This window comes from Budorcas taxicolor, chromosome 7, assembly GCF_023091745.1.
Source record: "Budorcas taxicolor isolate Tak-1 chromosome 7, Takin1.1, whole genome shotgun sequence".
Taxonomy (NCBI): Eukaryota; Metazoa; Chordata; class Mammalia; order Artiodactyla; family Bovidae; genus Budorcas; species Budorcas taxicolor.
In genome coordinates this window covers 38,335,210-38,354,468 of record NC_068916.1, presented here as the reverse complement: position 1 = coordinate 38,354,468, position 19,259 = coordinate 38,335,210, and the positions used below count along the sequence as shown (strand labels likewise).

At 40.3% G+C, this 19,259-nt stretch overlaps 1 protein-coding gene across 1 annotated transcript in view; it reads left to right on the top strand.

The window, feature by feature from the left end:
* UIMC1 (ubiquitin interaction motif containing 1) overlaps window positions 1-19,259 on the top strand; it is a 129,833-nt gene that overhangs the window by 44,601 nt on the left and 65,973 nt on the right. Inside the window, exons 4-5 of the mRNA XM_052643052.1 lie at window positions 18,135-18,259; window positions 18,986-19,091. Coding sequence (XP_052499012.1) covers window positions 18,135-18,259; window positions 18,986-19,091 — 231 coding nt within the window. The remainder of the gene's footprint in view (window positions 1-18,134; window positions 18,260-18,985; window positions 19,092-19,259) is intronic.

Below are 19,259 nucleotides of genomic sequence, written 5' to 3'. Positions count from 1 at the left end.
ATCTTAGTGGAAATACTTTTAGTTTTTAAATAGTGAGAATGTTTTCTGTGGGTTTGTTGTATGTGGCCTTTATTATGTTTAGGTAGGTTCCTTCTGTGCCTACTTTCTGGAGAGTTTTTAATTGTAAATGAGTGTTGAATTTTGTTAAAAGCTTCCTCTGCATCTATTGAGACGATGGTATGCTTTTTATCTTTCAGTTTGTTAATATGGTACATCACACTGACTTGTGTATATTGGAGAAGCCCCTAACCCTAACCCTAATTTTTTTATGGCAGGATAAACCCCACTTGATCATGGTGTATGATCCTTTTACTATGTTGTTGGGTTCTGTTTGCTAAAATTTTGTTTTGGATTTTTTCATCTGTGTTTGTCAGTGATATTGGCCTGTAATTGTCTTTTTTGTGATGTCTTCATCTGGTTTTGTTATCAGGGTGATGGTGGCCTTATGGAATGAGTTTGGGAGTTTGTCTTCTTCTGCAGTGTTCTGGAAGAATTTGAGGAGGATAGATGTTAACTCTTTTCTAAATGTTCAGGAGAATTCACCTGTGAAGCCATCTGATCCTGGGCTTTTGTTTGTTGGAAGATTTTTTATTGTAGTTTTGATTTCAGTGCCTGTGATTGGTCTGTTCATATTTCCTGTTTCTTCCTGGTTCAGTCCTGGAAGGTTATACTTTTCTAAGAATTTGTCCATTTCTTCCAGATTTGTCCATTTTATTGACATACAATTGCTCCAAAGTCCACAGTCTCAGGCTGATCAGTTCAGTTCAGTTCAGTTCAGTCGCTCAGTCGTGTCCGACTCTTTGCAACCCCATGAATTGCAGCACGCCAGGCCTCCCTGTCCATCACCATCTCCCAGAGTTCATTCAGACTCACGTCCACGGAGTCTGTGATGCCATCCAGCCATCTCATCCTCGGTCGTCCCCTTCTCCTCCTGCCCCCAATCCCTCCCAGCATCAGAGTCTTTTCCAGTGAGTCAACTCTTCGCATGAGCTGGCCAAAGTACTGGAGCTTCAGCTTTAGCATCATTCCTTCCAAAGAAATCCCAGGGCTGATCTCCTTCAGAATGGACTGGTTGGATCTCCTTGCAGTCCAAGGGACTCTCAAGAGTCTTCTCCAATACCACAGTTCAAAAGCATCAATTCTTCAGTGCTCAGCCTTCTTCACAGTCCAACCCTCACATCCATACATGACCACAGGAAAAACCATAGCCTTGACTAGACGGACCTTAGTCAGCAAAGTAATGTCTCTGCTTTTGGATATACTATCTAGGTTGGTCATAAGTTTTCTTCCAAGGAGTAAGCGTCTTTTAATTTCATGGCTGCAATCACCATCTGCAGTGATTTTGGAGCCCCCAAAATAAAGTCTGACACTGTTTCTACTGTTTCTTCATCTATTTCCCATGAAGTGATGGGACCAGATGCCATGATCTTCGTTTTCTGAATGTTGAGCTTTAAGCCAACTTTTTCACTCTCCTCTTTCACTGTCATCAAGAAGCTTTTTAGCTCCTCTTCACTTTCTGCCATAAGGGTGGTGTCATCTGCATATCTGAGGTTATTGATATTTCTCCCGGCAGTCTTGATTCCAGCTTGTGTTTCTTCCAGCCCAGCGTTTCTCATGATGTACTCTGCATAGAAGTTAAATAAGCAGGGTGACAATATACAGCCTTGACATAGTCCTTTTCCTCTTTGGAACCAGTCTGTTGTTCCATGTCCAGTTCTAACTGTTGCTTCCTGACCTGCAGACAGATTTCTCAAGAGGCAGGTCAGGTGGTCTGGTATTCCCATCTCTCTCAGAATTTTCCACAGTTTATTGTGATCCACACAGTCAGAGGCTTTGGCACAGTCAATAAAGCAGAAATAGATGTTTTTCTGGAACTCTCTTGCTTTTTTCCATGATCCAGCAGATGTTGGCAATTTGATCTCTGGTTCCTCTGCCTTTTCTAAAACCAGCTTGAACATCAGGAAGTTCACGGTTCACGTATTGCTGAAGCCTGGCTTGGAGAATTTTGAGCATTACTTTACTAGCATGTGAGATGAATGCAATTGTGCGGTAGTTTGAGCGACCCTTTGCATTGCCTTTCTTTGGGATTGGAATGAAAACTGACCTTTTCCAGTCCTGAGGCCACTGCTGAGTTTTCCAAATTTGCTGGCATATTGAGTGCAGCACTTTCACAGCATCATCTTTCAGGATTTGAAACAGCTCCACTGGAATTCCATCACCTCCACTAGCTTTGTTCGTAGTGATGCTTTCTAAGGCCCACTTGACTTCACATTCCAAGATGTCTGGCTCTAGATTAGTGATCACATCATCATGATTATCTGGGTCGTGAAGATCTTTTTTGTACAGTTCTTTCGTGTATTCTTGCCACCTCTTCTTAATATCTTCTGCTTCTGTTAGGTCCATACCGTTTCTGTCCTTTATTGAGCCCATCTTTACATGAAATGTTCCCTTGGTATCTCTAATTTTCTTGAAGAGATCTCTAGTCTTTCCCATTCTGTTGTTTTCCTCCATTTCTTTGCATTGATCGCTGAAGAAGGCTTGCTTATCCCTTCTTGCTATTCTTTGGAACTCTGCATTCAGATGCTTATATCTTTCCTTTTCTCCTTTGCTTTTCGCCTCTCTTCTTTTCACAGCTATTTGTAAGGCCTCCCCAGACAGCCATTTTGCGTTTTTGCATTTCTTTTCCATGGGGATGGTCTTGATCCCTATCTCCTGTACAGTGTCGCGAACTTCATCCCATAGTTCATCAGGCACTCTATCTATCAGACCTAGGCCCTTAAATCTATTTCTCACTTCCACTGTATAATCATAAGGGATTTGATTTAGGTCATACCTGAATGGTCTGGTGGTTTTCCCTAGTTTCTTAAATTTGAATCTGAATTTGGTAATGAGGAGTTCATGATCTGAGCCACAGTCAGCTCCTGGTCTTGTTTTTGTTGACTGTATAGAGCTTCTCCATCTTTGGCTGCAAAGAATATAATCATTCTGATTTTGGTGTTGACCATCTGGTGATGTCCATGTGTAGAGTCTTCTCTTGTGTTGTTGGAAGAGGGTGTTTGCTATGACCAGTGCATTTTCTTGGCAAAACTCTATTAGTCTTTGCCCTGCTTCATTCCGCATTCCAAGGCCAAATTTGCATTACTCCAGGTGTTTATTGACTTCCTACTTTTGCTTCCAGTCCCCTATAATGAAAAGGACATCGTTTTTGGGTATTAGTTCTACAAGGTCTTGTAGGTCTTCATAGAACCATTCAACTTCAGTTTCTTCAGCGTTACTGGTTGGGGCATAGACTTGGATAACTGTGATATTGAATGGTTTGCCTTGGAGACAAACAGAGATCATTCTGTCATTTTTGAGATTGCATCCAAGTACTGCATTTCGGACTCTCTTGTTGACCATGATGGCTACTCCATTTCTTCTGAGGGATTCCTGCCCACAGTAGTAGATATAATGGTCATCTGAGTTAAATTCACCCATTCCAGTCCATTTTAGTTCGCTGATTCCTAGAATGTCGACGTTCACCCTTGCCATCTCTTGTTTGACCACTTCCAATTTGCCTTGATTCATGGACCTGACATTCCAGGTTCCTATGCAATGTTGCTCTTTACAGCATCGAATCTTGCTTCTATCACCAGTCACATCCACAGCTGGGTATCCTGTAGCTGCGAGAGTGTCTTCCCTTCTTCTTTGTTCACATAGTCCCTGGAGCTTAGCTTTGGTTTTGGTCCTACCTCTGTTGAAGCTTCAATACTTTGGCCACCTGATGAGAAGAACCTATCCATTGGAAAAGACCTTGGTGCTGGGAAAGATTGAAGGCAAAAGGCGAAGGGGCAACAGAGTATGAGATGGTTAGATAACATCACTGACTCAATGGACATGAATTTGAGCAACCTCCAGGAGATAGTGGAGGACAAAGGAGCCTGGCATGCTACAGTGCACGGAGTCACAAAGAATCAGACACAACTTAGTGACTGAACACCAGTAACAGCTGCTTGTAGGCAACCCTCTGGTGTCTGTTCCCTGCCAATACAAGAGGGGGTGAAAATAGCAGCTTATTATGGCTCACCTCTCAGTCGGGCTGGGGAGATGGAGAGGTATAGCAGACACAATTGGGGTGTGTGCGGAGTACCTGCTTCAGCAGAGGCCTGTGAGAAGTTGCTATAGTTTAAGGTGGTTCATACACTCCCCTAGGGCCAGACATCCTGGAATGTGAAGCCAGGTGGGCCTTAGGAAGCATCACTATGAACAAAGCTATTGGAGATGATGGAATTCCAGTTGAACTATTTCAAATCCTGAAAGATGATGCTATAAAAGTGCTGCACTCAATATGCCAGCAAATTTGGAAAACTCAGCAGTGGCCACAGGACTGGAAAAGGTCAGTTTTCATTCCAATCCCACACAAAGGTAGTGCCAAAGAATGCTCAAACTACCGCACAGTTGTACTCATCTCACACGCTAGTAAAGCAGTGCTTAAAATTCTCCAAGCCAGGCTTCAGCAATATGTGAACTGTGAACTTCCAGATGTTCAAGCTGGTTTTAGAAAAGGCAGAGGAACCAGAGATCAAATTGCCAACATCTGCTGGATCATGGAAAAAGCAAGAGAGTTCCAGAAAAACATCTATTTCTGCTTTATTGACTATGGCAAAGCCTTTGACTATGTGGATCACAATAAACTGTGGAAGATTCTGAAAGAGTTGGGAATACCAGACCACCTGACCTGCCTCTTAAGAAATCTGTCTGCAGGTCAGGAAGCAACAGTTAGAACTGGCCGTGGAACAACAGACCGGTTCCAAATAGGAAAAGGACTATGTCAAGGCTGTATATTGTCACCCTGCTTATTTAACTTCTATGCAGAGTACATCATGGGAAACGCTGGGCTGGAGGAAGCACAAGCTGGAATCAAGTTTGCTGGGAGAAATATCAATCACCTCAGATATGCAGATGACACCACCCTTATGGCAGAAATTGAAGAACTAAAGAGCCTCTTGATGACAGTGAAAGAGGAGAGTGAAAAAGGTGGCTTAAAGCTCAACATTCAGAAAACAAAGATCATGACATCTGGTCCCATCACTTTATGGGAAATAGATGGGGAAACAGTGGCTGACTTTATTTTTCTGGGCTCCAAAATCACTGCAGATGGTGATTGCAGCCATGAAATTAAAAGACGCTTGCTCCTTGGAGTGAAAGTTATGACCATCCTAGACAGCATGTTGAAAGGCAGAGAAATTAGTTTGCCAACAAAGGTCCATCTAGTCAAGGCTACGGTTTTTCCAGTGGTTATGTATGGATGTGAGAGTTGGACTGTGAAGAAAGCTGGGTGCCCAATAATTGATGCTTTTGAACTGTGGTGTTGGAGAAGACTGTTGAGAGTCCCTTGGACTGCAAGGAGATCCAACCAGTCCATTCTAAGGGAGATTAGTCCTGGGTGTTCATTGGAAGGACTAATGTTGAAGCTGAAACTCCAATACTTTGGCCACCTGATACGAAGAGCTGACTCACTTGAAAAGACCCTGATGCTGAGAATGATTGAGGGCTGGAGGAGAAGGGGACGACAGAGGATGAAATGGTTAGATGGCATCACCGGCTCGATGGAGATGGGTTTGGGTGGACTCTGGGAGTTTGTGATGGACAGAGAGGCCTGGTGTGCTGCGGTTGATGCGGTCGCAAAGAATCTGACACGACTGAGCGACTGAACTGAACTGAAGGGTAGTTAGTTGGTCCCTGGTTGTGTGTCCCTTGTTAGAGCCAAGCCACATAAGTTCACAGGAAGGTGTGGACTGTGACCTCTGCCTGCTGACAGCTTGGTGGCAGCTGCTACCTTGGGGTTGGGACTGCAGTGGCAGTTTGTTCCCTGACTATTGTCTTGCCCTGGCTTTGATGGTGGCCAGTTGGCCTGAATACCTCTCTCTGGGATCATAAGTTGCATTTGCGACTCCTCCCACCTCTGGCACTTGTGCCGGGTTTGGTGGTGGCTGGCCAGCGCATCTGCCTCTGGGGTCGCAGTCCACAGCTGGGGCTTGTCGCACCTATGGCACTCTTGAAGGTTGGGTCCTGTTGTCAGTTGAGTGCACAGTTTTTGAGGATCCCCACAGCAATGATCTCCTGTCTCTCTGTCAGGCCCAACTCCCTGGAGTCCCTCAGCTGTGTTATACTAGCCACTTCAGAGTATCTTCACAGCAGTCAACCCCAGTCCTCTCCCTAGGGTCCAGCCCCCAAAGCCCTCAGCACCCAGCCCATACTGGCTGCACCAGGGCGTGCCAACAGCATCTTGCCTGGTAAGTGCTGGTCAGCAAGAATCTCTATGGTGATTTCTCTCCATTTTACCTTCTGAGCACATGTTGCTGCATTCCCCTCTGTGGTTCCAAAGCTCTTCCCCAACCCTGCAGTGAGGGGGTTTCCAAGTGTGCAGAACTTTTTCTTCTTCATGGCTCCCTCACCAAGGTGTAGGTCCCCATCCCAAATCCTTTGTCTCATTTTTCTCTTACAGCTTTTCCCCTACCTCATTCTGTGGAGATTGGTTTGCCTTTTTGGAAGTCTGGGGTCTTGCCAGCTTTCAGAAGGTGTTCTGTAGGAGTTGTTCCATACACAGATATGTTTTTGAGATATTTGTGGGGAGGAAGGTGGACTCTGTATTTTACTCTGCTATCTTGCGGGATCTCCCTGTTTAATGTTCCTTAAGCTTCCTGGATCTGTGGTTTAGTATCTGACCTTAATTTGGGGAAATTCTGAGTCATTATTATTTCACATAATTCTTTTGCTTCTATTTTTCTCATCCTTCTGGCAGTTGCATTATGTTTTTATTACTCTTTTTGTAGTTGTTCCACAGTCCTTGAATATTGTCTTATTCTTTTCAGTCTTTGTTGTCTTTATGTTTTAGTTTTGGTGGTTTCAATTAACATGTCTTCAAGCTCAGATTCTTTTTTAAAGTTGTGTCCAGTCTACTGATAAACCCATCAAAGCATTCTTCATTTCTGTTACAGTGTTTTTAATCTTTAGTATTTCTTTTTGTTTCTTTCTTAGGATTTCCATCTCTCTATTTACATTTCCCATCTGACCTTGTTTGTGCTCTAATTTATCCTTTAAAGCCCTTATATTAATCATAATTGTTTTAAATTTCTAGCTTGATAATTCCAGCATTAGCACCATGTCTGATTCTGATGCATAGTCTATCTTTTCAAATAGTAGTTTTTGCCTTTTAGTGTGACTTGTAATGTTTTCTTGATAGCTGGACACGATGTACCAGGTAAAAGAAACTACTCTAAATAGGCCTTTAGAAATGTGGTGTTAGGTGTGGCTAATAAGGGAAGTATTCATAGTTCCCTGATTGTGAAGTGAAAGTCTCTCAGTTGTATCCAACTCTTTGCGACTCCATGGACTGTAGCCTGCCAGGCTCTTCTGTCCATGGGATTTCCCAGGCAAGAATACTGGAGTGGGTTGCCATTTCCTTCTCCAGGGGATCTTCCTGATGCAGGGATCAATCCCGGGTCTCCTGCCTTGGAGGCAGATTCCTTACCATCTGAGCCACCAGGGAAGTTCCCTAATTTGGTCTCACTATTTCAGTCTGTGAACTTCACAAGTGTTTCTAATTTTTTCCTCCCTCTTTAGGTGGGAGAGGATGGCTAGAGTAGGTTGGAGTTTGGTATGTCCCTTCTCACACGTCAGTTATACTGTTAGTCTAGACTGATTACTTAGTTTCTACTAGGGCAAGCCTTGCTGGAAATAACAGAGGGCCCTGATAAATTTCAAAATAGCTCCTCTCTCCTACTCTGTTTGGGACATTTAAGAGGAAGTTTTTCCTATATTTATTGTGAGAATCTGGTTAAAATCTTGGAAATAAAACTTACAAGTCTGTGGGCCCCCTTTGACTGAGTTTCCCTGGAATTTTTAACTCCCAGACTTGTCCACACCAAGCCCCCAGCAATTTGTCCCTTACAGTTCAGATTTTCTTGGCACTGATTTCTGTGTTAGTTTTTACTCTTGAATCTCTGCTCTGATAAACCATGACTCACTGTATTCCCTTGTTTGTCTCTCCATCTCGTGGGCAGCAATGTGCCCTGTGCCCTCCTTTCTCACAGATACAGGAAGAGTTGTTGATTTTTTCAGTTGCTTTATTAATAGCTTTTTACTCTTCAGGACAAAGCAGTGACTTACTTCCAGGTTTCTTACATGTGGAGTCAGAAATTGGTTCTGTAATTTCCATTATATTTTCACATGGCTTTTATAGACTTTTATCATTTTTATATATCTTCATGATTAGTATTTTGAGAACATAGGAGTCTCTTGAGTTAACATGCCTTATATAACTTAACAGTGGCTTTGTTTTTAGGAAACTTAAGTCAGTCACCTTGTAGGTTATAGTGTGTGTGTGTGTGTGTGTGTCAGCCGCTCAGTCATGTCCAACTCTTTGTGACCCCGTGTACTGTAGCCTGCCGTGCTCCTCTGTCCATGGGATTCTCTAGGCAAGAATACTGGAGTGGGTTGCTATTTACTTCTCCACAGGATCTTCCCGACCCAGGGACTGAACCCAAATCTCCTGCATTGCAGGCACATTCTTATACCACTGAGCCACCAGGGAAGCCCAGGTTATAGTGTAATGAACATCTTTTTGTGTCTAACAGTTTTTCTTTTCAGTGATTGTTCAGAATAAACTCCCAGAAGTGGTATCAATTTGTTTGAGAATGCATATCTATACAGGTGCCTACACAATGCCTTGATGCTTTCAAAAGTGTTTTATAAACTTAAATTGTAACTGGCAATGTGTAGATATATTAAGTTTATCACAGTTGCAGAGCTCTGTCTGTTTTGCAAAAAAAAAGTTCTTAGGAAAAGATTTGGGCAGGAAGATAATTTATCTTTTGTTGTTGCATGAAATGTGCTCTGTCAGAACATTTGTTCTGTTCTCTCGGTTTACTTATTTATTTAGGCCGTGCTGGGTCTTCATTGCAGCACACGGGCTTCTCTAATTTTGTTGTATGGACTCTAGAGCACACAGGCTTAGCGGTTGCAGCACGTGGAGTTGTTGCCCTGTGGCATGTGGGGCCTTAGTTCCACAGTCAGGGATCAAACCCCCATTTCCTGCATAGGAAGGTGGATTCTTAACCATTGGACCACCAGGAAGCCCCTCAACCTTTTTAAATAACCACAAATTTTACAGGTTACATCTGTTTTTGTGTTCTGGATTGTTTGGATTATTGACAGCCTGTTTACACATCTCAGTGGGCCAACATGAATGTTGGGAGATCCTAAATCTTGAAGAGCATAATCAGAATCATTTGATAAGCTAGTTGAGCCAATTCACTTAGAGATTCTAATGTTGACACTTGCTGACATTTCCTCCTGGCTGGAATTCCAGTTTGTTTCTCCTTTTCTTCTAATGGGTGGGTTCTTATATTGTAGAGAGGTTAGGTAAAATATGTCCTAGTCAGTAGTGATGTTTATTAGACTCTAGTCTCAGATCATGGTTATATAAAAAATAAGAGTCAGTAACTAGTGAATAAGAATGTCCTTTTAATTCTGATTGTGGTTAGAGTAAATATGTAGTGGTGGCTTTGTCAGATTATGTGCTTGTATGTTATTGTCTGTTGTTTAGTTGCTAGTTGTATCTGACTCTTTTGTGACCCCATGGACTATAGCCTTACAGGCTTCTGTGTCCTTAGGATTTTCCAGGCAAGAATCCTGGAGTGGGTTGCTATTTCCTTCTCTAGGGCATCTTCCTGACCCAGGAATCAAACCTGCATCTCCTGCATTGACAGGAGGATTCTTTACCACTGAGCCACCTGGGAAGGCAGGTGTTATTGTTAGTGAAAGACAATAATCTGAAGTTTTGGATTTCTTCAAATAAAATGTAATAACAGTAAATAATTTGTTAATTGATACAAACAGTTATTAGACACTTGTTATGTGCCAGGTACTATTCTAAATATTTTTCATGTATTATTTAACCATTGTAACAGACTTAAATACTATAATCTCTGTTTTTCTTGTGTGTGAAGTAAAACAAGTTTTATTAAATCATAGTATTTATATGAGAATTCTGATGTTAAGAGTATGTTTATATTTACTCTAGATACATGGTCATGCAGATTAAAAGACACAAAGAAAAAAGAGGGAGGGAGATTATCAGAGACCAGCACCAGTATCCAGGTTTAGAGGATAAATAACCTGCTCAAAATTTTACAACTAAAAAGGCATGCAATCAAGAATTAAACCCAGGTAGTCTGGCTGTGGTGGCTTCCCTGGTGGCTCAGATGGTAAGGAATGTGCCTGCAACGTGGGAGACCTGGGTTCAATCCCTGAGTTGGGAAGATCCCCTGGAGAAGAGAACGGCAACCCACAGCAATAGAATTGCCTGGTGAATTCCATGGACAGAGGAGCCTGGCAGGCTACATATAGTCCTTGGGGTTGCAAAGAGTCAGACATGACTGAGGGACTTTCGTTTCCTTCCTCAGTCTGGCTGTGGAGCTTCCCGTCTATGTAGTTGAGAACAGAATCCTTACTAAGTTCTTGTTTTCATGTTAATGTAATAGCAAAGCCTACTTCTCTCCAGAATCTTTAGGAAATATATTGTTCAGTCTTTCAGTCTTTCAGTCGTGTTCAACTCTTTGTGACCTCGTGGACTGCAGCACACCATGCTTCCTTGTCCCTCACCATCTCCTGAAGTTTGCCCAAGTTCATGTCCATTGTGTCAGTGATGCCATCCAGCCATCTCATCATCTGACTCCCTCTTCTTCTGCCCTTTGTTTTTCCCAGCATCAGGGACTTTTCCAGTGAGTCTACTATTTGCATCAGGTGACCGAAATACTGGAGCTTCAACTTCAGCATTAGTCCTTCTAATGAGTACTCAGGGTTGATTTCCTTTAAGATTAACTGGTTTGATCGCCTTGTTGTCCAAGGGACTCTTAATTAGAGAATACAAGATACTTTAAAAGACTGAATATTACAAAGAACTCATTTTGCATTATTACATGGTTTTGATTCTCTTAAACTGAACACAAAGGATATAATCAACATCAACATTTTCTTGATGACTTAGTGATTTCATTAACAATGAATAATCATGTTGTAAGAATGTCAGTCTTCCATTTTATCCATTCTATTGATATATAGTGGTAGCTCATTTTAACTTGCATTTTCCTTATGATTAATGATCTTTTCTTATGCTTAATGATTATTCCAAAATTTTCTTTTGTGAAGGATTTGTTCAGATCTGTTGTTCATTATTGATAAAATTAGATGGCTTGTTTTCTTACTATGGAGTATAGATATTTCATATACTTTGGATACAAGTCTTTTGTCAGATTATATATATTGTGAATATGTTCTCCCATTTTGTGACTTACCTTTTTCTTTTCTTTCTTTTTTACTTAAAATTTTTTTTAATTAAAAAATATTTTTTTACTTTTTATTTTTGTAACAAAGAGAAGTTTTATATTTAGTTTTTTCTTTCTGTATCATGTCTAAGCAAAATTTGACTACCCCTCGGTTACAAAGATTTTCACCTGTGTTTTCTTTTAGGATTTTTTTAGTTTTAGCTTTTACATCTAGATATATATTCCATTTTGAGTTCAGTTCAGTTCAGTTCAGTCGCTCAGTCGTGTCCGACTCTTTGTGACCCCATGAATCGCAGCACGCCAGGCCTCCCTGTCCATCACCATCTCCCGGAGTTCACTCAGACTCACGTCCATGGAGTCCGTGATACCATCCAGCCATCTCATCCTCGGTCGTCCCCTTCTCCTCCTGCCCCCAATCCCTCCCAGCATCAGAGTCTTTTCCAATGAGTCACCTCTTCGCATGAGGTGGCCAAAGTATTGGAGCCTCAGCTTTAGCATCATTCCTTCCAAAGAAATCCCAGGGTTGATCTCCTTCAGAATGGACTGGTTGGATCTCCTTGCAGTCCAAGGGACCCTCAAGAGTCTTCTCCAACACCACAGTTCAAAAGCATCAATTCTTTGGCGCTCAGCCTTCTTCACAGTCCAACCCTCACATCCATATATGACCACAGGAAAAACCATAGCCTTGACTAGACGGACCTTAGTCGGCAAAGTAATGTCTCTGCTTTTGGATATACTATCTAGGTTGGTCATAAGTTTTCTTCCAAGGAGTAAGTGTCTTTTAATTTCATGGCTGCAGTCACCATCTGCAGTGATTTTGGAGCCCCCAAAAAATAAAATCTGACACTGTTTCCACTGTTTCCCCATCTATTTCCCATGAAGTGATAGTGTGAGATAAGGGTTAAATTGGAAAGCAGAGACATTACTTTGCCAACAAGGATCCGTCTAGCCAAGGCTGTGGTTTTTCCGGTGGTCATGTATAGATGTGAGAGTTGGACTGTGAAGAAAGCTGAGTGCCGAAGAATTGATGCTTTTGAACTGTGGTGTTGGAGAAGACTCTTGAGAGTCCCTTGGACTGCAAGAAGATCCAACCAGTCCATTCTAAAGGAGATCAGTCCTGGGTGTTCTTTGGAAGGAATGATGCTAAAGCTGAAACTCCAGTACTTTGGCCACCTCATGCAAAGAGTTGACTCATTGGAAAAGACTCTGATGCTGGGAGGGATTGAGGGCAGGAGGAGAAGGGGACGACAGAGGATGAGATGGCTGGATGGCATCATGGACTCGATGGACATGAGTATGAGTGAACTCCGGGAGATGGTGATGGACAGGGAGGCCTGGTGTACTGTGATTCATGGGGTCACAGAGTCGGACATGACTGAGCGACTGAACTGAACTGAACTGAACTGAAGGGTTAAAGGTTCATTTTTTTCCCTTATGGATATCCTGTTATTCTGGTACCATTTGTTGAAAAGGCTTGTTGGTAGAAATCAAGTGAAAAATATTTGTGCATCTATTTCTGAATTTTCTATTACGTTATGTTTGATGAGCTTGTTTGGATTTTCATTGGGATTGTGTTGAATCAGTTTGGGGAGACTTGATATCTTATTTTCTGAATTATGTTGCTCTTATTTTTTTCTCTAGTTTTTGTTAGAATTCACCAGTGATGAATGTCAGATGGCTTTGGAGTTTCTGTATGGAGAGGTTTTTAATTACAGATTCATATTCTTTAATAGGTATAAGGCTGTTCAGATACTCTTTTTCTTCTGTGTTTGTTTTCATAATTTATATTTTTCAGTGATTTTTTTGTTTGTTTGTTTGTTTCAGTTAAGTCAGTGTTTCTCAGTCCTTTTTTCATTACTGTTCCCTGAAGGATCCTTTTTAGACTTTTTTTTTTCCTAGCCACCACTGTCCCCATGAAATTTTAATGCCATAGATAATGCTATATATTCTATTTATGTACTGACTTATACACCTGTACAGATTTCTTGGACTTCCAAGAACCAGTTTTTATCCACTTGGGGATGATATCATGCCAATTGAGAATGCATGCTTGATTGTCAAATTTATTGGCATAAAATTGTCCACGGTATTCTGTTTTTCTTTTCATGATTGTATAATCTGTAGTGATATACCCCTCTTATTCCTGTATTGTTAATTTACATGTTTAATTTTCTTCTTAATCAGTCTAATCAGAGATTTATAAATTTTATTGACCTTTTCATGGAACCAAGTTTTGTTATTAATTTTTATTTTCTGTGTTGTACACCATCTTCTATTTCATTGATATCTGCTCTTTATATTACTTTCTTCTTACTTTGGGTTAATTTTGCTCTTCATTGTTTAGCTTATTAAAGAGGAAAGCTTGGATCTCTGATTTAAATTTTTTCTTTTCTTATATGATCATGTAAAGCTATTCATATCCCTGTAAACATTGCATTATGTACTTCCACAGATTTTGACTAGGAAAAAAAAGTCTAGAAAGGATTCTTCAGGGAATAGTAATGAAAAAAGGACTGAGAAATACTGACTTAATTGAAATAAATTAAAAACATCACTGAAAAACATAATTTATGAAAACTGACACAGGAGAAAGTACATCTGAATAACCTTATATCTATTAAAGAATTTGAATTTATAGTTAAAAAACCTCTCTATAAAGAAAATCTAAGGCCATCTGACATTCATTCACTGGTTAATTCTGATCTGTTTTCATTCTCATTAAGATCACTTTAAATTTATTTGGGTGCATTTTTTTATGTTGGAATTTAATCTTAGGGATCCTTCATCCTTACTGATTTTATTTTACTTTTTAAAAACAGGTTTAACATTTACCCGATTAAGTCAAAGATATACCAAAAGATATAGTCAAAGAAATGTCACTGCCTCCCTTATCCCTTCCACTTTGTACCCAACTACCTTTATATAACCATTTGAATTAATTTCTAATTCATCTTTCTTGTGTCACTCTTTGCAAAAATTAGCATACTATATAAACTTTGGTGTTTTGCTTCTTTTTTTTAGCTTAATACTGTATCTTTAAAATAATTCTATTCCTAGAGCATAGATACCTTCCTTATTCTTCTTACAGTTTTATGTATGAATACCAAAATTTATTCAAGCAGTGTCCTGTGATGGTCATTACGTGTATTCTGTTGTTTTGAAAATTCAAACAATGCTGCAGTGAAAAATGAGTACATATTTGGTTTTGTTGTCATTGTTCAGTTGCTAAGTTGTGTCCAACTATTTGCAATCCTATAGACTACAGCATGCCAGGCTCCTCTGTCCTCCACTGTCCCCTGGAGTTTGCTCAAATTCTTGTCCATTGAACTGGTGATGCTGTCTGACCGTCTCATCCTGTCACCCTCTTCTGCTTTTGCCTTCAGTCTTTCCCAGCATCAGTCTTTTCCAGTGGATTGGCTCTTCACATCAGGTGGCCAAAATATTGGAGCTTCAGCTTTAGCATCAGTCCTTTCCTGAATATTCAGGGTTGATTTCCTTTAGGATTGACTAGTTTGGCCTCTTTGCAGTTCAAGGGACTCTCAAGAATCTTCTCCAGCACCACAATTCGAAAGCATCAGTTCTTCAGTGTAGCCTTCTTTATGGTCCAACTCTCACATGCTGAAGCAGGCTGGTTGGTCTACAGGTTACGGTTCTTGCCTCTGGCATGAGAGGTCTCAGTTTCAGGTCCCAGACGAGCCCCCAAGATGAAAGGTGGTTGCTGAGCCGTGAAAGACGCCGGGATTCTTGGCCTCTAGAGGAGAGGAATTCAATCTGGGGCCAGTGACGAAGCTTGATCACTCAGAACTTTTGTGTGATAAAGTTTTATTAAAGTATGAAAGAGATGGACAAAGCTTCTGGCACAGACATCAGAACGGGGCAGAAAGAGTGCCCCCCTGCTAGCCTTTAGCAGTATGTTATATACATATCAGCAAGCTGTTAATTAGAGAAAGGAGATGTCTCAGAGTGGCACCAGCCCCCTCACCCACAACATGCATTTTGAGATAACATTGGCACCAGGTGAGTCATCCTGGGCCATAAAACGATTGACATGAATCTTAAATATATAGTTTCATTAACATAGATTAAGAAAATAGTGTATAAGTAAAACATATAGGTTTGTTGAGCCCTTATCTGAGTCTTAAGCAGAGCAGAATTGAAGAGAGACAGAGTCTAGTGTAAATACATAGTTCATTAACATAGCTTAGGAAAACCGTTTCCATAAGAAAAATGCATTGGTTAGCTCAAGGTTTGAGAAAAGTTAAGTTCAGGTGGAACCAGGTGTCATCATGGCAACACAGAATTTTAAGGGAAACCTTTTAAATTTGTATAGAGAAGGGAATAAAATCTGACACTTGTGGTTTGTTTCCTCCTGCTGCTTAAAAGAGAGATAAAAAATGCTAAGACTTGCAGCCTATTTCCTCCGTTTGGAGACCCCTGGCCTTCCTGCCTGTTACCCTCTCACTACTGGAAAAACCATAGCTTCACTATGCACACCTTTGTCAGCAAAGTGATGTCTTTGTTTTTTAAATATGCTGTCTTGTGTATATTTATTTTTTTAAAAGTTGAAAATATATCGTTAGAGTACGTTGCTCGAATTGGGATTGCCGGGTCATATGTGTAGTTTGTTAGTCACTGCCAGAATCTTGTCCATAAGCATTATACAAAGTGGCAATATTCTTTTTTATATTTATTAGCTAGAATAATTCTCTTTTGAAGTATTTTTTTAAATTTATTTAGTTTTAATTGGAGGATAATTGCTTTACAGTGTTGTATTGGTTTTGCCATACATCAGCATGAATCAGCCACAGGTATGCATATGTCCCCTCCCTTTGGAACCTCCCTCCCATCTCCCCCCCACCCCCCCACATCCCACCTCTCTAGGTTGTCACAGAGCATTGGGTTGAGCTCCCTGCATCATACAGCAAATTCCCAATGGTTATCTGTTTTACATATGGTAATGTGTATGTTTCAATGCTACTCTCAATTCGTTCTACCCTCTCCTTCCCTCACTGTGTCTAACAAGTCTTTTTTCTATGTCTTCATCTCTATTGCTGCTCTACAAATAGGTTAATCAGTACCATTTTTCTATATTCCATATATATGTGTTAATATACAGTATTTGTTTTTATTTTTCTGACATGCTTCATTCTGCATAACAGGCTCTAGGTTCATCCACCTCACTACAACTGACTTTGTTCCTTTAGGCTGAATAATACTCAGTTATATATAGGTGAAAATGAAAGTCACTCAGTTGTGTCCAACTCTTTGTGACTCCATGGACTATACAGTCCATGGAATTCTCCAGGCCAGAAAACTGGTTAACCGTTTCCTTTTCCAGGGGATCTTGCCAACCCAGGGATCAAACCCATGTCTCCTGCATTGCAGGCAGATTCTTTACCAGCTGAGCCACAAGGGAAGCCCGTTATATATATATATATATATATATACCACACACACATATATACCACAACTTTATCCATTCATCTGTCGATGGACATCTAGGTTGCTTTCATGTCCTGGCTATTATAAATAGTGTTGCAATGAACATTGGGGTACATGTGCCTTTTAGAATGATTTTTCTCAGGGTATATGCCCAGTTGTGGGTTTGCTGGGTCGTATGGTAGTTTTATTCCTAGTTTGTTAGGGAATCTCCATACTGTTCTCCATAGTGGCTATATCAATTTACATTCCCACCAACATTGCAAGAGGATTCCCTTTTCTCCACACCATCTTATAACTCTTTAAAGAGAAGCTTCTTTTCATCTATTTGGCTATCTAGTAGTATAGCTTATATTGGAAGAATAAGACAAAAGCTTGGTTCTCTTTTTTTTTTTCAGTTTTCAAAATATTTGACTAATTGTTGATTGAATAACATATTGTTAACATTCTTTGACAGTGACCAATTAGTTTTTTTTTAAGTACTGTTATGAACTTACAGATTTAAACTTATTTGTGTGTTAGTCAACCAGTTGTGTCCAACTCTTTGTGACCCCATAGATTGTAGCCTGCCACCTCCTCTGTCCATGGAGTTCTCCAGGGAAGAATACTGGAGTGGGTTACCATTCCCTTCTCCAGTTAAACTTATTGTTTTAATTCATTGTATTTATTATCCTTGTTGATGTTCAGTGGTCTCATTTTTGGCCATTGAGAACCTTTTTAAGTTGGGTCTTAAGTTCTTTTGATATAACCCTAGTAGTGTCTGGTAGATTCTTTGCTCATAGATATGACAGGTATTCTAATTCATCTTCTATTAATATGTTTCATTCTCCAGACTAGCAGTCAACCACTCCTCTCCAGGGTACCCCAGTTGCTTTTAATGGGAAATGCTGTTTGCAGATGACACTCAGGTCTTTAGAAATTGTTCTTTTCTACTGTATAAATTAGAAGATTCTGAAAAGTAAAATTACTCTGGCTTGATGTTGAGCATAAAGCAAATATGTATCAGTATGAAGTGATAGGTATTGAAAAACCCTGGATTGGGAGGTAGTTCCTCTTATTCACTCACCAGATATTACCTGTTAGGAGCCAGGTACTCTTCTCTTGTGCTGAAGATACAGCAGTGAAGAAAAGTAGGCAGAAACTCTGCCTTCATAGGAGCTCACAGTTTCGTTAATTGTGGACTCTTATAGCTGTTGCTACTGATCTTTACTGGTACCTTACCTTTTGGAGCTTTCCTTATTCACAAAATTGTACTAAGTGATCTTTAGTGTCTTCTCTTGAAAAGTTTAATAATTCTGTTTCTTGTCTACACACTTATTTAATGTTTGTGGTGTCACTCTCTCTCTTTTCCCTGTCTTCTTACAGAAATGACAGAAGAAGAACAGTTTGCTCTGGCTCTCAAAATGAGTGAACAGGAAGCTAGGGAGGTGAACAGCCAGGAGGCGGAAGAAGAGGAGCTCTTGAGGAAAGCCATTGCGGAGAGCCTGAATGTAAATATGCTATGTTGAAAAAGTTTGTGAGCATTGATCAGCAATATTTTATTTCTGCAGTGTCATGGCTAATTAGGAACTAGCTGTAGTAAGTAGTTCATAGGGTTTTCAATTAACAGATATTTCCCATTATCATTTTTAAAATCTGTGTCAAATTGTGAACTCAATTTAGTGTTTTGTTAATTCTATAGGGAAGAGTTTTTTACCTCACAGATTTTCAGTCCATGTCTTAAGAGAACCATAGTATTTGGCAGCTTCTGAAAAGAGTTACTAAGTAATAAGAAACCAAAAGAGAGCAAGATAAGGTGCTTACTTTCCCTGTATTGTGGGGAAAACAAAGGGAATGAGAACTAGAGGTAGGTTATGAAGAGACAGAATGAGCAGTATTAAAAATTTTCAAATAATAATACATTGTGATTTGAATATGTGTAATTGAAGTTATTATAAATGTGAAAGATATTTGCCAGTGGCAGATCCTGAGCCATCATCCTTTATGCCATTCACTTTTCTATATTAGAAAAAGGTCTAGTATAGTGATCTAATACAGTGCTTTGTACATAGTAGGCATATAGTGCACATTGTGGAATTTATTTGAATCGAGCATCTATGTTTTGGAGAGGAGAATCACTTAGGGACAGTGGACTCCTCTTTTTGTACTTCCTATGACCCTTCATGTATAGCTATCTTAATAATAAACCTGGTCTGGTGTGGGATCACTTGTTTCAGAGTTGCCGGCCTTCTGATGCTTCTGCTACCAGATCTCGACCTCTGGCCACTGGACCATCTTCACAGTCCCACCAACAGAAAACCACAGACTCTGGGACCACTGAAGGCATGTCTCCCTGTTCTGGCTCCTTCTTCTCATCAAGCATAACCATATCAGAGGGATATCATGCTGAGAGTAGATATACAGAAATGTCCAGAATCCCTTTGGTGGTATTAAAGAGGTTAAATCAGATAGTAGTTGAGTTCTCACTAATATCCAGCATACTTTTATCTC